Source organism: Grampus griseus (assembly GCF_964374135.1).
Source record: "Grampus griseus genome assembly, chromosome: 19".
Classification (NCBI taxonomy): Eukaryota; Metazoa; Chordata; class Mammalia; order Artiodactyla; family Delphinidae; genus Grampus; species Grampus griseus.
This window is the reverse complement of record NC_139013.1, coordinates 12,935,302-12,950,998: the sequence shown is the minus strand read 5'-3', so window position 1 is coordinate 12,950,998 and position 15,697 is coordinate 12,935,302. Positions and strand designations below refer to the sequence as shown.

The window sequence follows — 15,697 nt, the reverse complement described above, 5'->3', positions numbered from 1 at the left end:
AGGGCTGGTGTCTGGGTCCTCAACTGGCCCTGGGGAAACTGGAGCAGGAGGCTTGGGAAACGGAGCAAGGCTGGGACCCGGACTTCTACAGTCTGGGAAAAGGAGGCGCTGTGACCTGGACTGCTGGATCTGAGGGAGTCGGGCCTGGGGCCCCAGAGCCTTCCCCCAACACACCCTTCGCTTAAATGCCAGCCGAGGCGCTCCGCCCTCTCCCGCCCTGGGTTAACACCGAGCCCTGCAGAGGAGCCGGGACAGTCGCCCAGACCCGACGGATGGAGGAGGTGCGGGAAGGACCAGCGCTCGGTGGCGGGATGGAGGTACCCTCGAGCACCCAGGAGCTGCCGTCGCCGCCCCCGCCCCCGTCGCCGCCGTCGCCCGCGGCCCCCGAGACCCCCGGGCTCCCGGTGCCTGAGCAGCCGACCGAGGGCTATGCACAGCAGCTGCTGCTACAGGAATGGGCGCCGCCGGGAGGGAGCCTGGAGCTGCCCCCGCGCCTCACCTGGAAGCTTCTCTTCCTGCAGCGGCCGCTCTACCGCAACCTGCTCCGCTCTCCCAACCCCGAAGGTGCGGGACAGAAGTCCGCGCGGAGCTGGAGGCGTCTCCGCCTTCTGTCCCCAGGCTCACTCACGCAGACCGTCTGTCTCTTCTTTCCGACTGTTTGCTTGTCTCTCTGCTCTGTTTCTCCGTCGTTGCCTGTTAGTGTGCCTCTGTCTTTTTATTCCTCTGCATCCCTCTCTGTCCCTTTTTGTCATTGTGCCGCTCTCTGTCTCCTTGTGTCTCTTTGTCCCACCTGCGTCTCTGTTTCTTTCTACGTCATGTGTCTCCATCTATCTCTCCCTGTGTCTCTTGGTCTCACTCCGTATCTCTCCCTCCCTCCCTCCGCCCATATTTTATCTCTTTTTCTTGGTGCCTCTCTCTCTGTCCCTCTGTCTCTGTCTCACCACAACGCCCTCCCTCTCCAAGCATTGTCCCTCTGCCCCCAGGACATTCTCAGGGCTCTCCCAGGGCCATGACTCACCACTCACCCCTGCCTGGCTGGTCTGGTCTGGCAGGCAGGGCACTGATTCCTGCTCTTCCAACCTGCCCTGGGGTTAGAAAGTGGGGAGCATTCGGAAGCGGGGCAGCTTCAGCGCGCCTGAGGCTCTGCTTTCCTGCACATTTCAGGCATCAACATTTATGAGCCAGCGCCCCCTGGTCCCACACAGCAACCCCTGGAGACTCTGGGTAAGCGCTTTGTGGCTAGCCCGGTGCTGAGGGGCTGGCCCTGGAGAATGGGCACATTCTAATCCTTTGCTCGTCCACCCGCCAGGCAATTTCCGAGGCTGGCACATTAAGACGGAGAAGCTCCAGCAGGGCCTCAGGTGAGTGGCCGGGACCCACGGTGGCCTGCCTGTGATTCCTTGTTCCGGCCTTCCTCGCTGTGAGACCTGGAGAAACAGTCTGCCTCTCTGGGCCCTAGTCTTCTGCTCTGTAAACAGGGTTAGTCGTAAGAGCATGCCCATAAAACACACGCCTGGCTCGCTGGGAGTAGCCTGCACATAGTAGGTGTTAAATAAACAGCAGTTAATATTGTTCCTATGCTCAGCCTCTTTCCGTAGGAGGGGGAGGGTCACCCAGGCCACCAGCTATCCGCCATTAAACCAGGCCCTGCTTCTGAACGGTGGGTGGGATGGTGCAACTCAGAAGCTCAGAGTCACAGGCACCTGGGTTGGGATCCCAGCTCTGCCACTTCTTTGCTGCTCGATCTTGACACGTCACTTCCCTTTGTGGGCCTCGGTTTCCCCATCTGCAACACGGGGCTCAGGATGCATTACCTTCAGAGGAGTTCATGGGAACTGAGGCCGTGAAGTAGGCTGAGTGAGCTCTCAGTGCCCTTATGCCGGTACCCTTGACATCACTTCCAGGGTGCAATGATCAGGGTGCCCTGCTTGCTGGGGCCAGGCTGGCCTGGGAGAATCCCGGCAGATGGCAGACCCCGCCTCCCCCGTGCTGTCTCTCACAGCTGGACCGTGAAGCAGCAGAGTGTGGACCTTCTGGCGGAGGGCTTGTGGGAGGAGCTGCTCGACGTTGAGCAGCCAAACATCACAGTCATGGACTGGTATGCGCCTCTGCACCACCGGCTTGCCCAGCCAGGTCGCACACAGGCGCTCCCCGAAGCGCCAGCCTCACGCCATCCTCCCAGAGACCCTCCTGCCGCTGCAGGACCCAGCCCTGCCCACCTCTGTGGCCCCTTCTCTCTGAGTCCGTTCTTGCAGTGTGCCAGCCCAGAGGCTGTTCCTTCTTCCTTGGATGTGGCCACCCTCTTTTCTGGAGGCGAAGTCCCCTGTCTCCTTCAGGAGTCGGTACATGTGGCTCCACCAGGAAGCCTTCCCCTGGCCGCCCCCAGGTTGTGTCAGATGCATTACCCTCTGGGGCCCCGGATTTCCCCTATCTCGGCCCTGACCATTCCTGTTTGTCACTGCCTGGTGACATGTCCACCTCCCTCACCGGACCATGAATCCCATGAGGGTGGGGTGTGGGGTTGTCTTGGTCACTGCTGTGGTGCTAGCACCACCCAGCCCCGGTGCACAAAGTGGGTGCCGGGGAGTGTGTGTTGACAGGCGGCTGAGCCAGGGTTTGGGGCTGGGAGGTAGGGGCAGTGGAGGCAGCTGAAGGCCTGGCCCCCACCCCCAGGTATGAGGACAGCCGACTGGACATGTGTGTGTATGAGCTGCACGTCTGGCTGCTGGCAGCTGACCGCCGCACAGTCATCGCCCAGCACCACGTGGCCCCCCGGACCTCTGGGAGAGGCCCCCCTGGCCACTGGGTCCAGGTGAGACTCCCTACCCCGTCTGCCACCCACACACATGCTTTCGCATCCCAAGACCTCACAGAGGGAGGAGAGCAGGGTTTATGGGTCCCTCATAAGAACTTCTTCCTGACCCTGGTGCTGCCCCAGGTGTCCCACGTATTCCGCCAGTACGGCCCTGGCGTCCGCTTTGTCCACTTCCTGCACAAGACCAAGAACCGGATGGAGCGCGGTGGGCTGCTGCGGACGAGGGTGACCGACTCCTCTGTGTCTGTGCAGTTCAGGGAGTGATTGGCTGGCTCCGGGCCCATTCTGACCCCTTGTCATATCCATCCACCCCTTGACACCTCCCTGAGCCCTTAGCATCTTCTTGCTCCTTTATCACTTCTGACGTCTTAGCGTCTCTCTGACCCCGTAGCAGCTCCCTGACCCTTAGAAGTCCCTAACCCTTGGCACCTCCTTGACCCTTAAGCTTACCGTGTTCCCTGAGCACCTCCCTGCTCCCTCTAGACCTTCACGACCCCTCAGCTGCTCTTGGATCACGTACCACCTCCTATGCCCCCGTAATCCTGCCTGACCCTCAGTTTCTCATTTGACATCTTCACACATCTTTGAATGTCTGACTCTCTGGCATTTTCCATGAGGGCAGTGGCCACTTCTTCCTGAGTCAGTGTTTGACAGATAGTAGGGGCTCAATAAATCTTTGCTGACTGAATGAATAAATACATGTGCCCAAGGATGCTGATTATTTCCGTGGTGTTTGATCCTTAGAACTTCACCAAGGGACTTCCCTGGCGGTCCAGTGTTTAAGACTCTGCGCTTCCACTGCAGGGGGCGCAGGTTCGAGCCCTGGTAGGGGAACTAAGATACCACATACCCGTGCGTGGTGGCCAGAAAAAGAAAAAAACTTCACTGTGTTCATTTCCCACTTTCCAACTTGCACATCCTCTAATCCTTGATCCTCCAGTACCTCCGTTGACCTCTGATCTCTTCACATATCCCCAATTTATGGCCTCGTAGCCTCTCCACTTACCTCTTCTCCCATGTCTCTTAACTCAGAATCCCCCCAGATTCCCTTCCTCCTCCAATCCCAAGTTATCATCCCCCAGAGCTGTCCCCCTACTTCTTCTCCCCCCAAGACCCCTCATTTCTCTTCCCTCACTCCTCCAGAGCGCCCAAACCCAGGTACCCATCAAGGGCCCTGCTCCTTGGGAGTAGTAAATTGCAAATTCGAATTTTCAAAAATACACAAATTAGAACTAAAGTATTCTCCATGTGTTGGGTAGAGGGGCACTGAAAGCACTTCACAACCCATAAGTCCTGGGCTGTGACCAGATTGCAAAACGGACCCTGGCCCTAGCCTGGAGCAGGGTCCTTGAAGGCCTCCTACTGTCCTATTCATAAATCCTGAGGGAGTCTGGAGGTCCCGGCAGGCCTGAACAGCTGGGGGGCATTCAGAGAAGGGCTAGCCATCAAAAAGTGTGGGAAGCATTTCAATGTTTAACAATCAACCGGCAGTACCATGGCATGTCACCCAGATGTCCTGTGTGTGTGGGGGGTGTCCACACCTAAACCCATGTCGGAATCTATGGGTGTGTCCCCATCCACGGCATTGTCCCAAGTATGGGCTGACCCAGGCCTGACCACCCTGCTCTCTCCTCCATCCTGACCCGCATCTGCATGGGCTTGGGTCCCAGGCAGCAATAGATGGCAGACAGGGACAAGTTCATAACAGTTGTATTACAGGGAAGGAAGGGTGGTGGAGGCAGGCGGTGAGCTCTCTTCTGGGTCTTGCGGACTTCAGCAGACCCCACGGACAAGGCCAGGTGAGGGGCTCAGCACTTTGCGGGGGATGGAGATGAGGGATTGCTAAGGTGTCAGTAGCACCTGCCACAGAATCAAAAATTATTACCAGGGGGTGCCAGGTGGGAGGGATTCTAGAAGCCTGAAATGGGGTGGGGGTCCCGGGCTGGACTCCAAGTTCAGGAGCTAGGCATCCTGGCCTGGAAGTTTGGGGCTGGAGGCTCTTGGAGTTCTTGGGGGTAGAGGGACAGGTGGGGTGGTTTTAGAGGGTGCCCTGGCTACATTTAGGGCCCCCAGGTCTGTGAGCTTGGATATGTGAGTCCAGGGTGGGCTCAGGGGCCTCCAAGTTGGGTCTGGGGGCTTCAGAACCTTAACAGGGGCTCTGGAACTGGTTTCTGGGGCCAAGGCTGATCTAGAGGGTCTAGGGGGGTGGAGCATGAGGGCTAGATAGGGTAAATCCTAGAATGAGGTCTGGGGTCTTGAGGTCTGGGTCAGGTTTAGAATCTGGGAGTCCCAGAGTTGGGTCTGAGAGCTCTGGGATCTGAGGTTGGAGAGGGTGCTCCCAGAACGGAGGCTGGATTACTGGGTCAGCTTCTGAGCCTGGGAATCCCAGAGTTGGGTCTGGGAGATCCAAGGGGCATGGGCTTGGGGGAGGGGGCGTGGGTGAGAAGGGGGACCTCCTGGACTGGTTCTAAGGATGCCCAATTTGGGTCAGAGGCTCAGCAGTCTGGATGATGGGGCTGGAGCCCGGGTGCTCTGTTGGGAGCTAGGCAGGTGGATGTGCGGACTGGAGGGCCGAGTCCCTAGGCGCGCGGGCCAGCGGGCGGGCACCTGCAGTAGAGCGCGGAGATGGAGTTGGACCAGTCCCCGAAGATGCCGCGGCGGTACTCTTCCAGGCGCGGGTAGGTGCCGGAGGAGAATTTGCGCGTCTTGCCGCCCTTGCCGCGAGAGGACCACACGACGAGCTCGCAGCGCGGGGCCACCACGGCGGACGAGATGGCGTTGTTCCAGCCAGAGGGCAGGTAGGGCAGGTCGGTGCCCGGCTCCACCGACAGCTCGGCGCCGCCGCAGCAGTTATCGTAGTAGGGGTCGCTCTTTTCGTAGAGCTTGGCGCACGTGCGCGTCCCGTCGGGTTTCTTGAGGCTGGCGGGCTCCGGGCATTTGCCTCGGACGCCAGGGACGGACGCCAGGGCCACGGCCAGCAGCAGTGAGCACAGAGGGGACATGTTGACACTGCAGGGCAGCGCCCTCCAGCGCTTTTATGCTCCTGACCCGTGGGAAGGGAAAAGCTGCGAGATAAGGACTTAGGGAGGGAAGAGGAGGGCGCTTAGGAGCGGGGAGTCTTCCCAGCCTAGGTCGGAAACCCACAACAGATGAATACAAGACGGACTTATTTGTATAAAACTCAGCAGCTTAAGATTTAATGTGGCAAATGACAGGACCAGTGGCTTGTAATACAGAAGGTAGCATAGAGTTAATAGTTATAGGGAGGGGCTTCCCTGGTGGCTCAGTGGTTGAGGGTCCGCCTGCCGATGCAGGGGACACGGGTTCGTGCCCCAGTCCGGAAAGATCCCACATGCCGCGGAGCGGTTGGGCCCGTGAGCCATGGCCGCTAAGCCTGCACGCCCGGAGGCCATGCTCCGCAACGGGAGAGGCCACAGCAGTGAGAGGTCCGCGTACCGCAAAAAAAAAAAAAAAAAAAAAAAAAAAGTTATAAGGAGGAGAAGCTCTTAAAAATTGACAAGGAATGGACAACCCCCTTCCAAATACCAAGAGACCCAAAGAGGGGGAGGGGAGCTGGGCCTCCACGCTGGGCAGGTCCCCTTCCCGGGAGGCAGGCCCTTGGGAATAGAACAGCTGGAGATAAGGAGAGAGAGACCCTGGAGGGGAAGGAAGAGGGGGGAGAGGGGAGATGGGGAGGGGGACCCCCCCCACCTCCCCAGGAGCAGGAGATCTTCCTAACCAATCTTAAGATATTAGACATATTTGCATAACAAAAACCATTGCAAGGCAATGTACAAAAGGCTTGGGGAAAATTCTGCAACACTTGGGACAGCGTAGAATTAGTAGCTATAATATATAAAGAGGGCTTATAAATTGACAAGAAGATATCAAACAACCCCGCCCCCAGTCCCCACTCCAAGGACAAGCCAAGGAGGGGGAGAGAGAAGGAAGAAGAGGCTGCCTCCCCCCCACTCCACTGCCCGGCATTCCCACTCCCAAGGAGCTAGGAGATTCTCTTAACCAAGATTGGAAATCTTGCATCTATAATATAAACAAAGGACCTTTTGAACAGTACAAAACTTAAACCTTTTGTAGAGCAACAAACAAACAAATAAAAACCTAATCTGGGGGAAAATAGACAATTTTTGTTAACATGACTGCTTACTAATCAGGAAGCTGAAATGGCACAAGCCAAAGGCAAAGTTAAGGAGCTGCACAAGAAGGTTAGGGAGGCTGGGACCTCAGGGAGAGACAGGGCCCCTGGCATCTGGGAGTCTGGCCAAGGCCCTTCAGAGGCTCTTTGGAGTTCCTGGCCTCCCACCAGACAGGAACAGGGTCAGGTGTGTGGATGAGCTGATCAGACAGACAGTGGTTCAAGTCTGTGGCTCTGTGGGTGAGTCCAAGACTGGGCCTCAGTTTCCTCATCTGTAAAATGGGTGATATTTCTTCCTACACTATAGGATTGTTGTGAAGATTACAAGGGATAATAGAAAGTATGGGGGCTAAAGGAACAGCTTATGGAGCCAGGCTGCCTGGAGCCAGTTCCCAGCTCCTCCACGAGCTTTCACACATGATTCCACCTCAGGGCCTCATGGAGACAAGGACGGTATCCACCTCAGGACGCTGGTATAAGGAGTAAATGAATTAATCCACATAACAGTACTTAGAGTAGGGCCCTTGCTAAATGCCATATGAGCACTTGCCATATTCTTATTGTGAAAGCCTTTAGCATGGTGCCTGGCACACACTAAAGGCTCAATAAACACACACCAGCACAACGCGACACCGACAACAATCTGCTATTATGCACGGCCACCCAGCTAACACTGCTCCCTCCTGGTCCCCCAGATGCCGTCTTCCGCCTTGACCAGGGTAATGCAATGGTCACGAGCCAAAGGCCGGAAACACTTGGAACTAGGTTCAAATTTTGACTCTGTCACCTTGCTGAATGACCTCGGGCAAGTGAACTCACCTCTCTGAACTTTTCTTCCTACCTTCAATGGGATAATAGAAAATGATAATAGAAAATGATAATTAAAAATTACTATGGGGCTTCCCTGGTGGCACAGTGGTTGAGAGTCCGCCTGCCGATGCAGGGGACGCGGGTTCGTGCTCCGGTCCAGGAAGATCCCACATGCCGCGGAGCAGCTGGGCCCGTGAGCCATGACCGCTGAGCCTGCGTGTCCGGAGCCTGTGCTCCGCAACGGGAGAGGCCACAACAGTGAGAGGCCCGCGTACCGAAAAAAAAAAAAAAAAAATTACTATGTAATTTATAAATAATAGAATATTATTCAAAAACATTAGGAACAATTCATATAATTATTTATAAATACTTAATTGTGATATTGAATAAATACAACAGTATAAATATAGTTATATTTATAAATGACAGTATAAATATAAAAGCAGTATAACTATAAAACATGAAGTACAGTGCCTGGCACGTGGTATATGCACAATTAACAGGAGCTATTAGAACTATACTTTTTTTTTTTTTTGGCCGCACCGCATGGCATGCGGGATCTTAGTTCCTTGAACCAGGGATCGAACCCACACCCCCTGCAGTGGAAGCTCAGAGTATTAACCACTGGACTGACTGCAAGGGAAGTCCCTAGAACTATTCTTATAATGATTCTGAGACCCTGGACTCTGGCCTGGCCCTGCCTCAGACCAAATCTGGATCCTTCTCCCTCCTTTCCGCTCATGACTGTGAAATCTTATCTCCAGCTGCTAACTTCCCAGCGGGCCTCCTTAACCTCAGGGACACAGAGTCTCCACCCTCCCAGCTCTGCAAGGGCCACCGGACTTGGGGATGGACACAATCCCCCAGAGCCCCAGCCACCCAGGAGGGCCATGAGCTTCAGACACAGAGAGCAACATGGAATGGTGAGGAGACCCTGACACGGAGGCAGACCAGGGACAGGAACGCAGGACCCACGGAGTCACAGCACACAGCCAGCGTCAGAGAGAACCCACAGAGATCTGGTGCATGGGCACAGCATCCCCAGTCCAGAGACACACACATGGGTTCGGGGGTGTAGGGGTACCCCTTCACACAGTCAGCCACTGATGGTCATTGATTCTCACTGGTGGATCCTAGAGGATTACAGGCATCAAGTGTAGGCACATGCTTGATACCACAGTGCCAGAGAAACACGGTCCCAGACAATATCCTTCCAAGAGAATCACACGCCCACCATCATCAACAGAACCCCCGTTCTCAACTGCTCCCACCCTACGCCCCATGAAATCTCAAAATCACAAAACTCCATGCACACATCAAACATGCCCATGTGAGCACGCATCAGGCATCTTCCCCCAGAAACAGTTTCCTCGCTGTGGATAACACAGAGTGGACAAATAGTAGAAAAATAAACATCTCCTTATTGCACATTTTTTTTCTTCAAATGGAAGAATGTCCTGCCCTTGAGAAACCCATGAGCCCTTCAGAAAGTTAGATGGTAAATCAATAATTCGAACACAATGTGAAAAGAGCTATTACAGGTGCGTTGCAAAGGACTCTGGGAATGCAGTGGGAAGAAGAGCAGGTTTTTAAAAAACCATCCACCGATGTATTTTGATTCGTAACATGTGGGGAAAAAAATCCCCTTTTTAGATCTCACATCTTGATTTGACATTTCTCATCAGACCATAAAAAAAGGAGGTGGGTATACACTTGAAAGTGCCACTAGAAGAAAAAAGAAAGTTTTTGTCTCAATCAGGGTAGAACTTGAACATAAATCCCATTATAGGTGACACATAATTTAAATGAAAATGCTAAATCTGTGCATAAATACAGGAAAATATTCAGATCGGTACTTAAATTTACACTGGATCATTGGAATGAATTACTCTTCTGTAATGACAGGTCACTGACTGGGATCATTTCTATATAATTCTCAAGGGCTAATACAACCCTCCAAAGCAGCCCCGACTCTGTAGTTTGGAAACAGTGGTTCTCAAAGCATGGTCTCTGGACTAACATCATCAGTATCCCCGGGAACGTGTGAGAAATGCAGATTCTCAGCCCCACCCCAGTTCTATGAATCAGAAACTAGGGGTGGGGGCCCAAGAGTCTGAGTTTTAAACGCCCTCCTGGTGACTTGATGCTAGAGTTTGAGAACCACTGGGTTAGGGCTTTGGTCTTCTAAGACTTCATAGGTCACTGACTGTTTATCACATCTAGAATTTTCTGTGTTGATACCTCAATTTGCTCAGCTCCTATAAAGTTTATTTCATATAATTTTCCAAACAAATTAAAATTCCATTAGCAATAGAAAAAGGAACATCTCTTAGGGTCCACGACGGAGCCTCGTAAGACAGTGCCTGGAACCCAGGTGCCTGGAATGCACTTGAATCTTCTCCAGCTCAGACACAAAATCATCTAACTTCAGGATGTGGCTGAAGACCATTTTCTCAGCTACACCTGCTCCAGGTGAGGGGCCTACCTGGAAGGCTCCCTGGGTCCCACGGTGCCCTTGTGGTCTAGGCCAGAGCTACTCAGCCTTCACTGTGCCGCAGATTACTTGGGGGTCAAGGTGGGGTGTGGGGGGGTCAAGATACTGATCCCGATTCAGCAGTTCTGGGGTAGGATTTCGTTTCTGCATTTCCTACCAGCTCCCAGGTGATGTCAGGCTGCTGGGGGCCCTTGAGCAAGGCGGCCGCTCCCAGCTGAGACAGATATAGCAATAATTGAGCTCCAAATAGGCAACCTGCCACCAGGAGGGCATGGCAGGAATTCAGAGGTGATCAAGGCTGCAGGGTGGGGGCCACTGCAGGGGAGTGATTGAAACTGAAAGAGAAAATGAAATGAAATTTCAGGAGGAAGCCTGTGGAGTAAGCGGAGTTTGAACCTCCTAAGGGCTGCAACAACTTTGACCGGAGATTCCCGGCAGGTGGGCGGTAGAAACCCTAAACTCAATCCGGGGAGGGGGCGGAGTTTCGCGGGCTGCCGGCCGGGAAGGGGAGGCTGGGCACTCTCGCGAGGTGGCGCCAAAGCCAGAGATTCGTGTAGCGGGCGGGTGAGTGCTGGAGCCTCAGGTTCAAATCCCGACGCTGCCACTTACCTGCTGCGTGAACTCGGGAAGATACTCAACCTCTGTGAACTTCAGTTTCCTCGTGTGTGAAGTGGAGACAATACACACAAAAGCTAGTTACCTCTTCTAGTTTTGAGACTTGTAAGGAACGTTTTCTTTCCTTTTATTTTACTTTTTATACGATTTTTAAAAGTTACACTCCTTTTACAGTTACTATAAAATATTGGCAATATTCCCCGTGTTGTACACTACATCCTTATAGCCTGCTTTACACCTCCCACTCTCCCACCTCTATATTGCCCCTCCCCACTGGTAACCACTAGTTTGTTCTCTGTATCTATGTCTACTTTATTTTTATTTTTTATTTTTTGGCTCCCAGGCTTGTGGGATCTTAGCTCCCCGACCAGGGATTGAACTCGATCTCGGGCCACGGCAGTGAAAGCACTGAATCCTAACCACTGGACCGCCAGGGAATTCCCTGCTTCTTACTTATTATACTCACTAGTTTGTTGTACTTTTTAGATTCCACATGTAAGTGATACCATACAGTATATGTCTTTCTCTGTCTGACTTATTTCACTGAACATAATACCCTCTAGGTCCACCCATGTTGCTGCAAGTGGCAAAATTTCGGAAGGTTTCCCTTTCTGTTGCTTATATTGGTCATTGATATATTCTCTATCTCTCTTTTTTCTTTTTCCTTCTCTTTTCCAGTTTTATTGAGATATAATTCACATATAGTATTGTATATGTTTAAGGTGTACAACATAATGATATATGCGTATATTGCAAAATGATGACCACAGTAAGTTCAGTTAACATCCATCCCCTCGAATAATTGCATTTTTTTTCCCTGTGGTGAGAACCTTTAAGATGTCCTCTCTTAGCAACTTTCAAATATACAATACAGTGTTGCTAACTATAGTCCCCATGCTGTGCATTACATCCCCAGGACTTATCTGTCTTATAACTGGAAATGTGTACGTGTTGACCACCTTCATCCATCCACCAATCTGTTCTCTGTTTCTGTGAGTTCAGTTTTTCATTTGTTTTTGGTTTTGTTTTTTTAGATTCCACATATAAGCGAGATGACACAGTATTTGTTTCTCTGTCTGACTTATTTCACTTAGCATAATGCCATCCATGCTGTCGCAAATTGCAAGATTTCCTTCTTTTTTTTAATGGCTGAATCTTTTTTCTCATCTATTTTGAGATATAATTGCAAGGGTTTTATTAGTCTTTTCAAATTACTAGTGATAACCAACATTTAGCTTTGTAGATCCTCTCTATTGCATATTTGGGTTTTTTCTTTCATTTGATCTTATTTCATTAATAATAATAAACAGCATTAGTTTCTATTGTGCATTTGGTTTTCATTCGTTCTTTGAGTTTATTGTGTTGTTCTTATCCTAACTTTTGAGATTGATGTTTAGCTTGCTAATTTTCAGCCTTATTTTTCTTTTCCCACATTTGTATTTAAGGCTTTCTACTTCCTTTGTAGGATTGTTGTGAGGCTTACGTGAGATAATAAGTGTCATGTGCTGAGATTGTGTCAGGCACAGGAAAATGCTCAGTATGTTAACTATTAATGTTGATGTTGGTTTTGATTATTATTTCTTTAAATTTATTTTTATTTATTTGGCTGCGTCAGGTCTTAGTTGCGACACTCAGGATCTTCACTGCAGCATGCAGGATCGTTCATTAAGGCGTGCGGGCTCTTCGTTGTGGCACACGGGCTCAGTAGTTGCGACGTGCAGGCATAGTTGCCCCATGGCATTTGGGATCTTAGTTCCCCGACCAGGGATCGAGCTGGTGTCCCCTGCACTGGAAGGTGGATTCTTAACCACTGGACCACCAGGGAAGTCCCTTGATTATTATTATTAGTGATGGGCCTTAAAGACAGAAAGATTCAGGGGAAGAAGCCTGGATCAATTATATATTAGTTTTCTATTGCTGCCATAACAAATGATTACAAACTTAGTAGTTTAAAACAACACAGACATTATCTGACAGGTCTGGAGGTCAGAAGTCTAAAGTGGATCTCACTGGGCTAAAATCAAGGTGTTGGCAGGGCTGCATTCCTTCTGGAGGCTCTAGGGGACAATCCATTTCCTTGCATTTTCTAGTTTCTAGAGGCTGCGTACACTCCTTAGCTTGTGGCCCCCTCCTTCTTCAAAGCCAGCAACACAACATCCTCAAATCTCTCTCTGACTCTGACCTCCTCTTCTGCCCCTCTTCCATATTAAAGGATCTTTGTGATCACATTGGACTCACCCGGATAATGCAGGATAATTTCCTTATTTTGAGGTCAGCTGATTAACAGCTTTTATTCCATCTGCCACCTTATCTCCTCCTTGTCATAACTGGGGATTAGGACAGGGGCATCTTTGGGGGGGCCCATTATTCTGCCTATCACTAATTTGTATTTGATTTTACTGCAAATGAGGAGTATTCTTCTCTCCTTCATGAAGAGAGGTGCCACCCAAGCTGTCTGGGGCTCCAGTGTCAGACTGTCTGGGGTTCCACAGTGCGAGAACCCAAGCTCCTTCTATATTGTTGCTCCATCGTCAATATGTGGCTTCCTCTTCGCGGTCCAAGATGATTGCTTGAACTCCATCCTTTGCATCCGTATCCCAGACAACAGGTGGAGAATAGGAGGGAGGGAAGAAGAAGAGAATGCCCCACCCTTTAAGAGCTCTTTCTGTCAGAACTTAGCTACAGGTGAGCATATGATGCCATAAGAAGCTGAGTCATGACTCAGGTTAGCCATATGCCTGGTAAAAAATCAAGTTTCCTATTAATAAAGGAAGAATAGATATTAAGGTATTATCACAAAGCTTGGGTAAGAGGCAGGTTGAGGGATGATCAGAGAGTCAGACAGGACACAGATCTCCAGGGGAAAATAAAGGGAATTCAGTCTTTCCACAACCTGGGTACAGTAGAGGGAAGGCTGACTCTGGTAGGCTGATTGATAATGGTCTCCTAAGATATCCAGGTCCTAATCCTGGAACCTATGAATGTGACCTTTTTTTTGGCAGAAGAAACTTTGCAGATGTAATTGAATTAAGGATCTTGAGATGGGGAGATTGTGCTGGGTTATCTGGATGAACCGTAAATGGAGACACAAATGTCCTTATGAGAGGGAGATGTGACTACAGATGAGAAGGAGAGGTGATGATGGGAGCAGAGACTGGGGTGATGTTCTATGAAGCTAGAGGAAGGGGCCACAAGCCCAGGAATCCAGGTGGCCACTAGAAGTTGAAAAAGGCAAGGAATCGTATTCTTCCCAGGATCCTCCCTAAGGAATCAGCCCTGCTGACACCTTGATTTTAGCCCTCTAAGACTCATTTTGATACAAATGACCAATAAGCATATGAAAATATGTTCACTGATCATTAAGGAAATGCAAATCCATTCCATTTCTTTCTTAGATCGACTGGTCAATTTTTCTTTGACATATATATCATTATTTTGTTTATTCATTCATTGGTCAATAGACACTCACTGTGAGTGAGATGGAGCCAGGAGAGCACTCTGGGCAGGGGAGGGGCCTGACCTGACTCAGGTGTTCACAGAGTCCCTCTGGCTGCATGTGGGAAACAGACGGTGGGCTCAGAGCAGGACTGGGGAGAACAGGCAAGAGGCTGCTGCCATGGTCCAGCTGGGAGAGGGTGGGGCCAGAGAGGGAGCGAGCGATGGTCCAATGCAGCATATTCTTTCAAGTAGCATCGACTGGACTTACTAACTGGATGTGGGAGATGATAAAAAGAGAGGGGCCGAGGATGATTCCAAAGTCTTTGGCCTGTGGGTCTTGAAAGATGGAGCTGCCCTTTACTAAGATGAGAAAAATAATAGAAGGAGAGGTTTAGGGTGGAGAAGGGAAGAAGTTGCGTTTCCGCCATGATAAGTTTGAGAAGCCCATTAGACATCCAAATGAAGTTGTTCAGTAGTCAGTTTGATGTATAAGCCTGGAGTTCAGGAGTGAGGTCTGAAGAGCTAAATTTGGGAGGTGTATCAGTCAGTGTGTGCTGTGACTGACAAACAACCACAAAAATTTCAAAACCACAGTAACCACTTACTTAGCTCAGCCATCCACAGAGGAGCTGGGGATGGCTCTGCTGACCTCTGGGGCTGGGTGATGCAGGTCGGGTTCAGCTGGGTGGCTCTGATTCAAGCTGAGGGTCTGGCTGGCTCAGGTCTGAGGCCAGGCTGAAGGAAAGCAGCAAGCCAGGGGAGCTCTTCTCATTGTCATGACAAAATCCCAGGAGGACACAGGAAACCCATGAGGCCTCTTGAGGACTAGACTGAGAACAGGACATTATTGTATATCATTGCACATACATACCATTGGCTAAAAAAATGTCACATGGCGGGCTTCCCTGGTGGCGCAGTGGTTGAGAGTCCGCCTGCCGATGCAGGGGACACGGGTTCGTGCCCCGGTCCGGGAAGATTCCACATGCCGCGGAGCGGCTGGGCCCGTGAGCCATGACCACTGAGCCTGCGCGTCCAGAGCCTGTGCTCCGCAATGGGAGAGGCCACAACTGTGAGACGCCCGTGTACTGCAAAAAAAAAAAAAAAAGTCACATGGCTAGGTCCAAAATCAAGGGGCAGGGAATTAAACTCTGCCTTCAATGAGGCCATGGGAAGGGTATAGATGCAGGGAGGGGGAAAATTTGCACCAAGAATTCAATCTGCCACAAGAGCCATGACTGTAGAGATGGGGTTGGGTTCTAAGCCATGAGAATAGATACATGCATCACAGACAGTTGAGAGATAAGGGCCAGGATGAGCCCCTGGTACATGGAGGTCATTGGTGGTCTGAACAAGAGCTGAATGTGGAGTGGTT

The 15,697-nt window shown here is 51.2% G+C and overlaps 2 protein-coding genes across 3 annotated transcripts; one reads left to right on the top strand and one right to left on the bottom strand.

Moving 5' to 3' along the window:
• Positions 1-225: 225 nt before the first annotated feature.
• On the top strand, positions 226-3,438 carry NCCRP1 (NCCRP1, F-box associated domain containing). 2 transcript variants are annotated; one of them, XM_082676687.1, is made up of 6 exons: positions 226-564; positions 1,165-1,224; positions 1,310-1,361; positions 2,003-2,098; positions 2,674-2,812; positions 2,939-3,438. In XM_082676687.1, the coding sequence occupies exons 1-6, from the start codon at positions 273-275 to the stop codon at positions 3,077-3,079; spliced, it is 780 nt and encodes a 259-aa protein (XP_082532813.1). In that variant the 5' UTR covers positions 226-272; the 3' UTR covers positions 3,080-3,438. The 2 variants fall into 2 exon arrangements, with proteins under 2 accessions (XP_082532813.1, XP_082532812.1); XM_082676686.1 differs by having other exon boundaries at positions 2,674-3,438.
• A 1,956-nt stretch (positions 3,439-5,394) lies between these two features.
• Positions 5,395-5,817, bottom strand: SYCN (syncollin; the record flags this gene model as incomplete). Its single annotated transcript, XM_082677791.1, has 1 exon — positions 5,395-5,817. The coding sequence occupies one exon, from the start codon at positions 5,815-5,817 to the stop codon at positions 5,395-5,397; it is 423 nt and encodes a 140-aa protein (XP_082533917.1).
• Positions 5,818-15,697: the final 9,880 nt, after the last annotated feature.

What these genes read in the sequence shown, in the direction of transcription:
- NCCRP1 (XM_082676686.1), top strand. Translation starts at nt 273, where the DNA reads ATGGAGGAGGTGCGGGAAGGACCAGCGCTCGGTGGCGGGATGGAGGTA. An exon ending in CCGCTCTCCCAACCCCGAAG is followed by an intron (nt 565 to 1,164) that starts GTGCGGGACAGA and finishes TGCACATTTCAG; the next exon opens with GCATCAACATTTATGAGCCA. An exon ending in AACATCACAGTCATGGACTG is followed by an intron (nt 2,099 to 2,673) that starts GTATGCGCCTCT and finishes CCCCACCCCCAG; the next exon opens with GTATGAGGACAGCCGACTGG.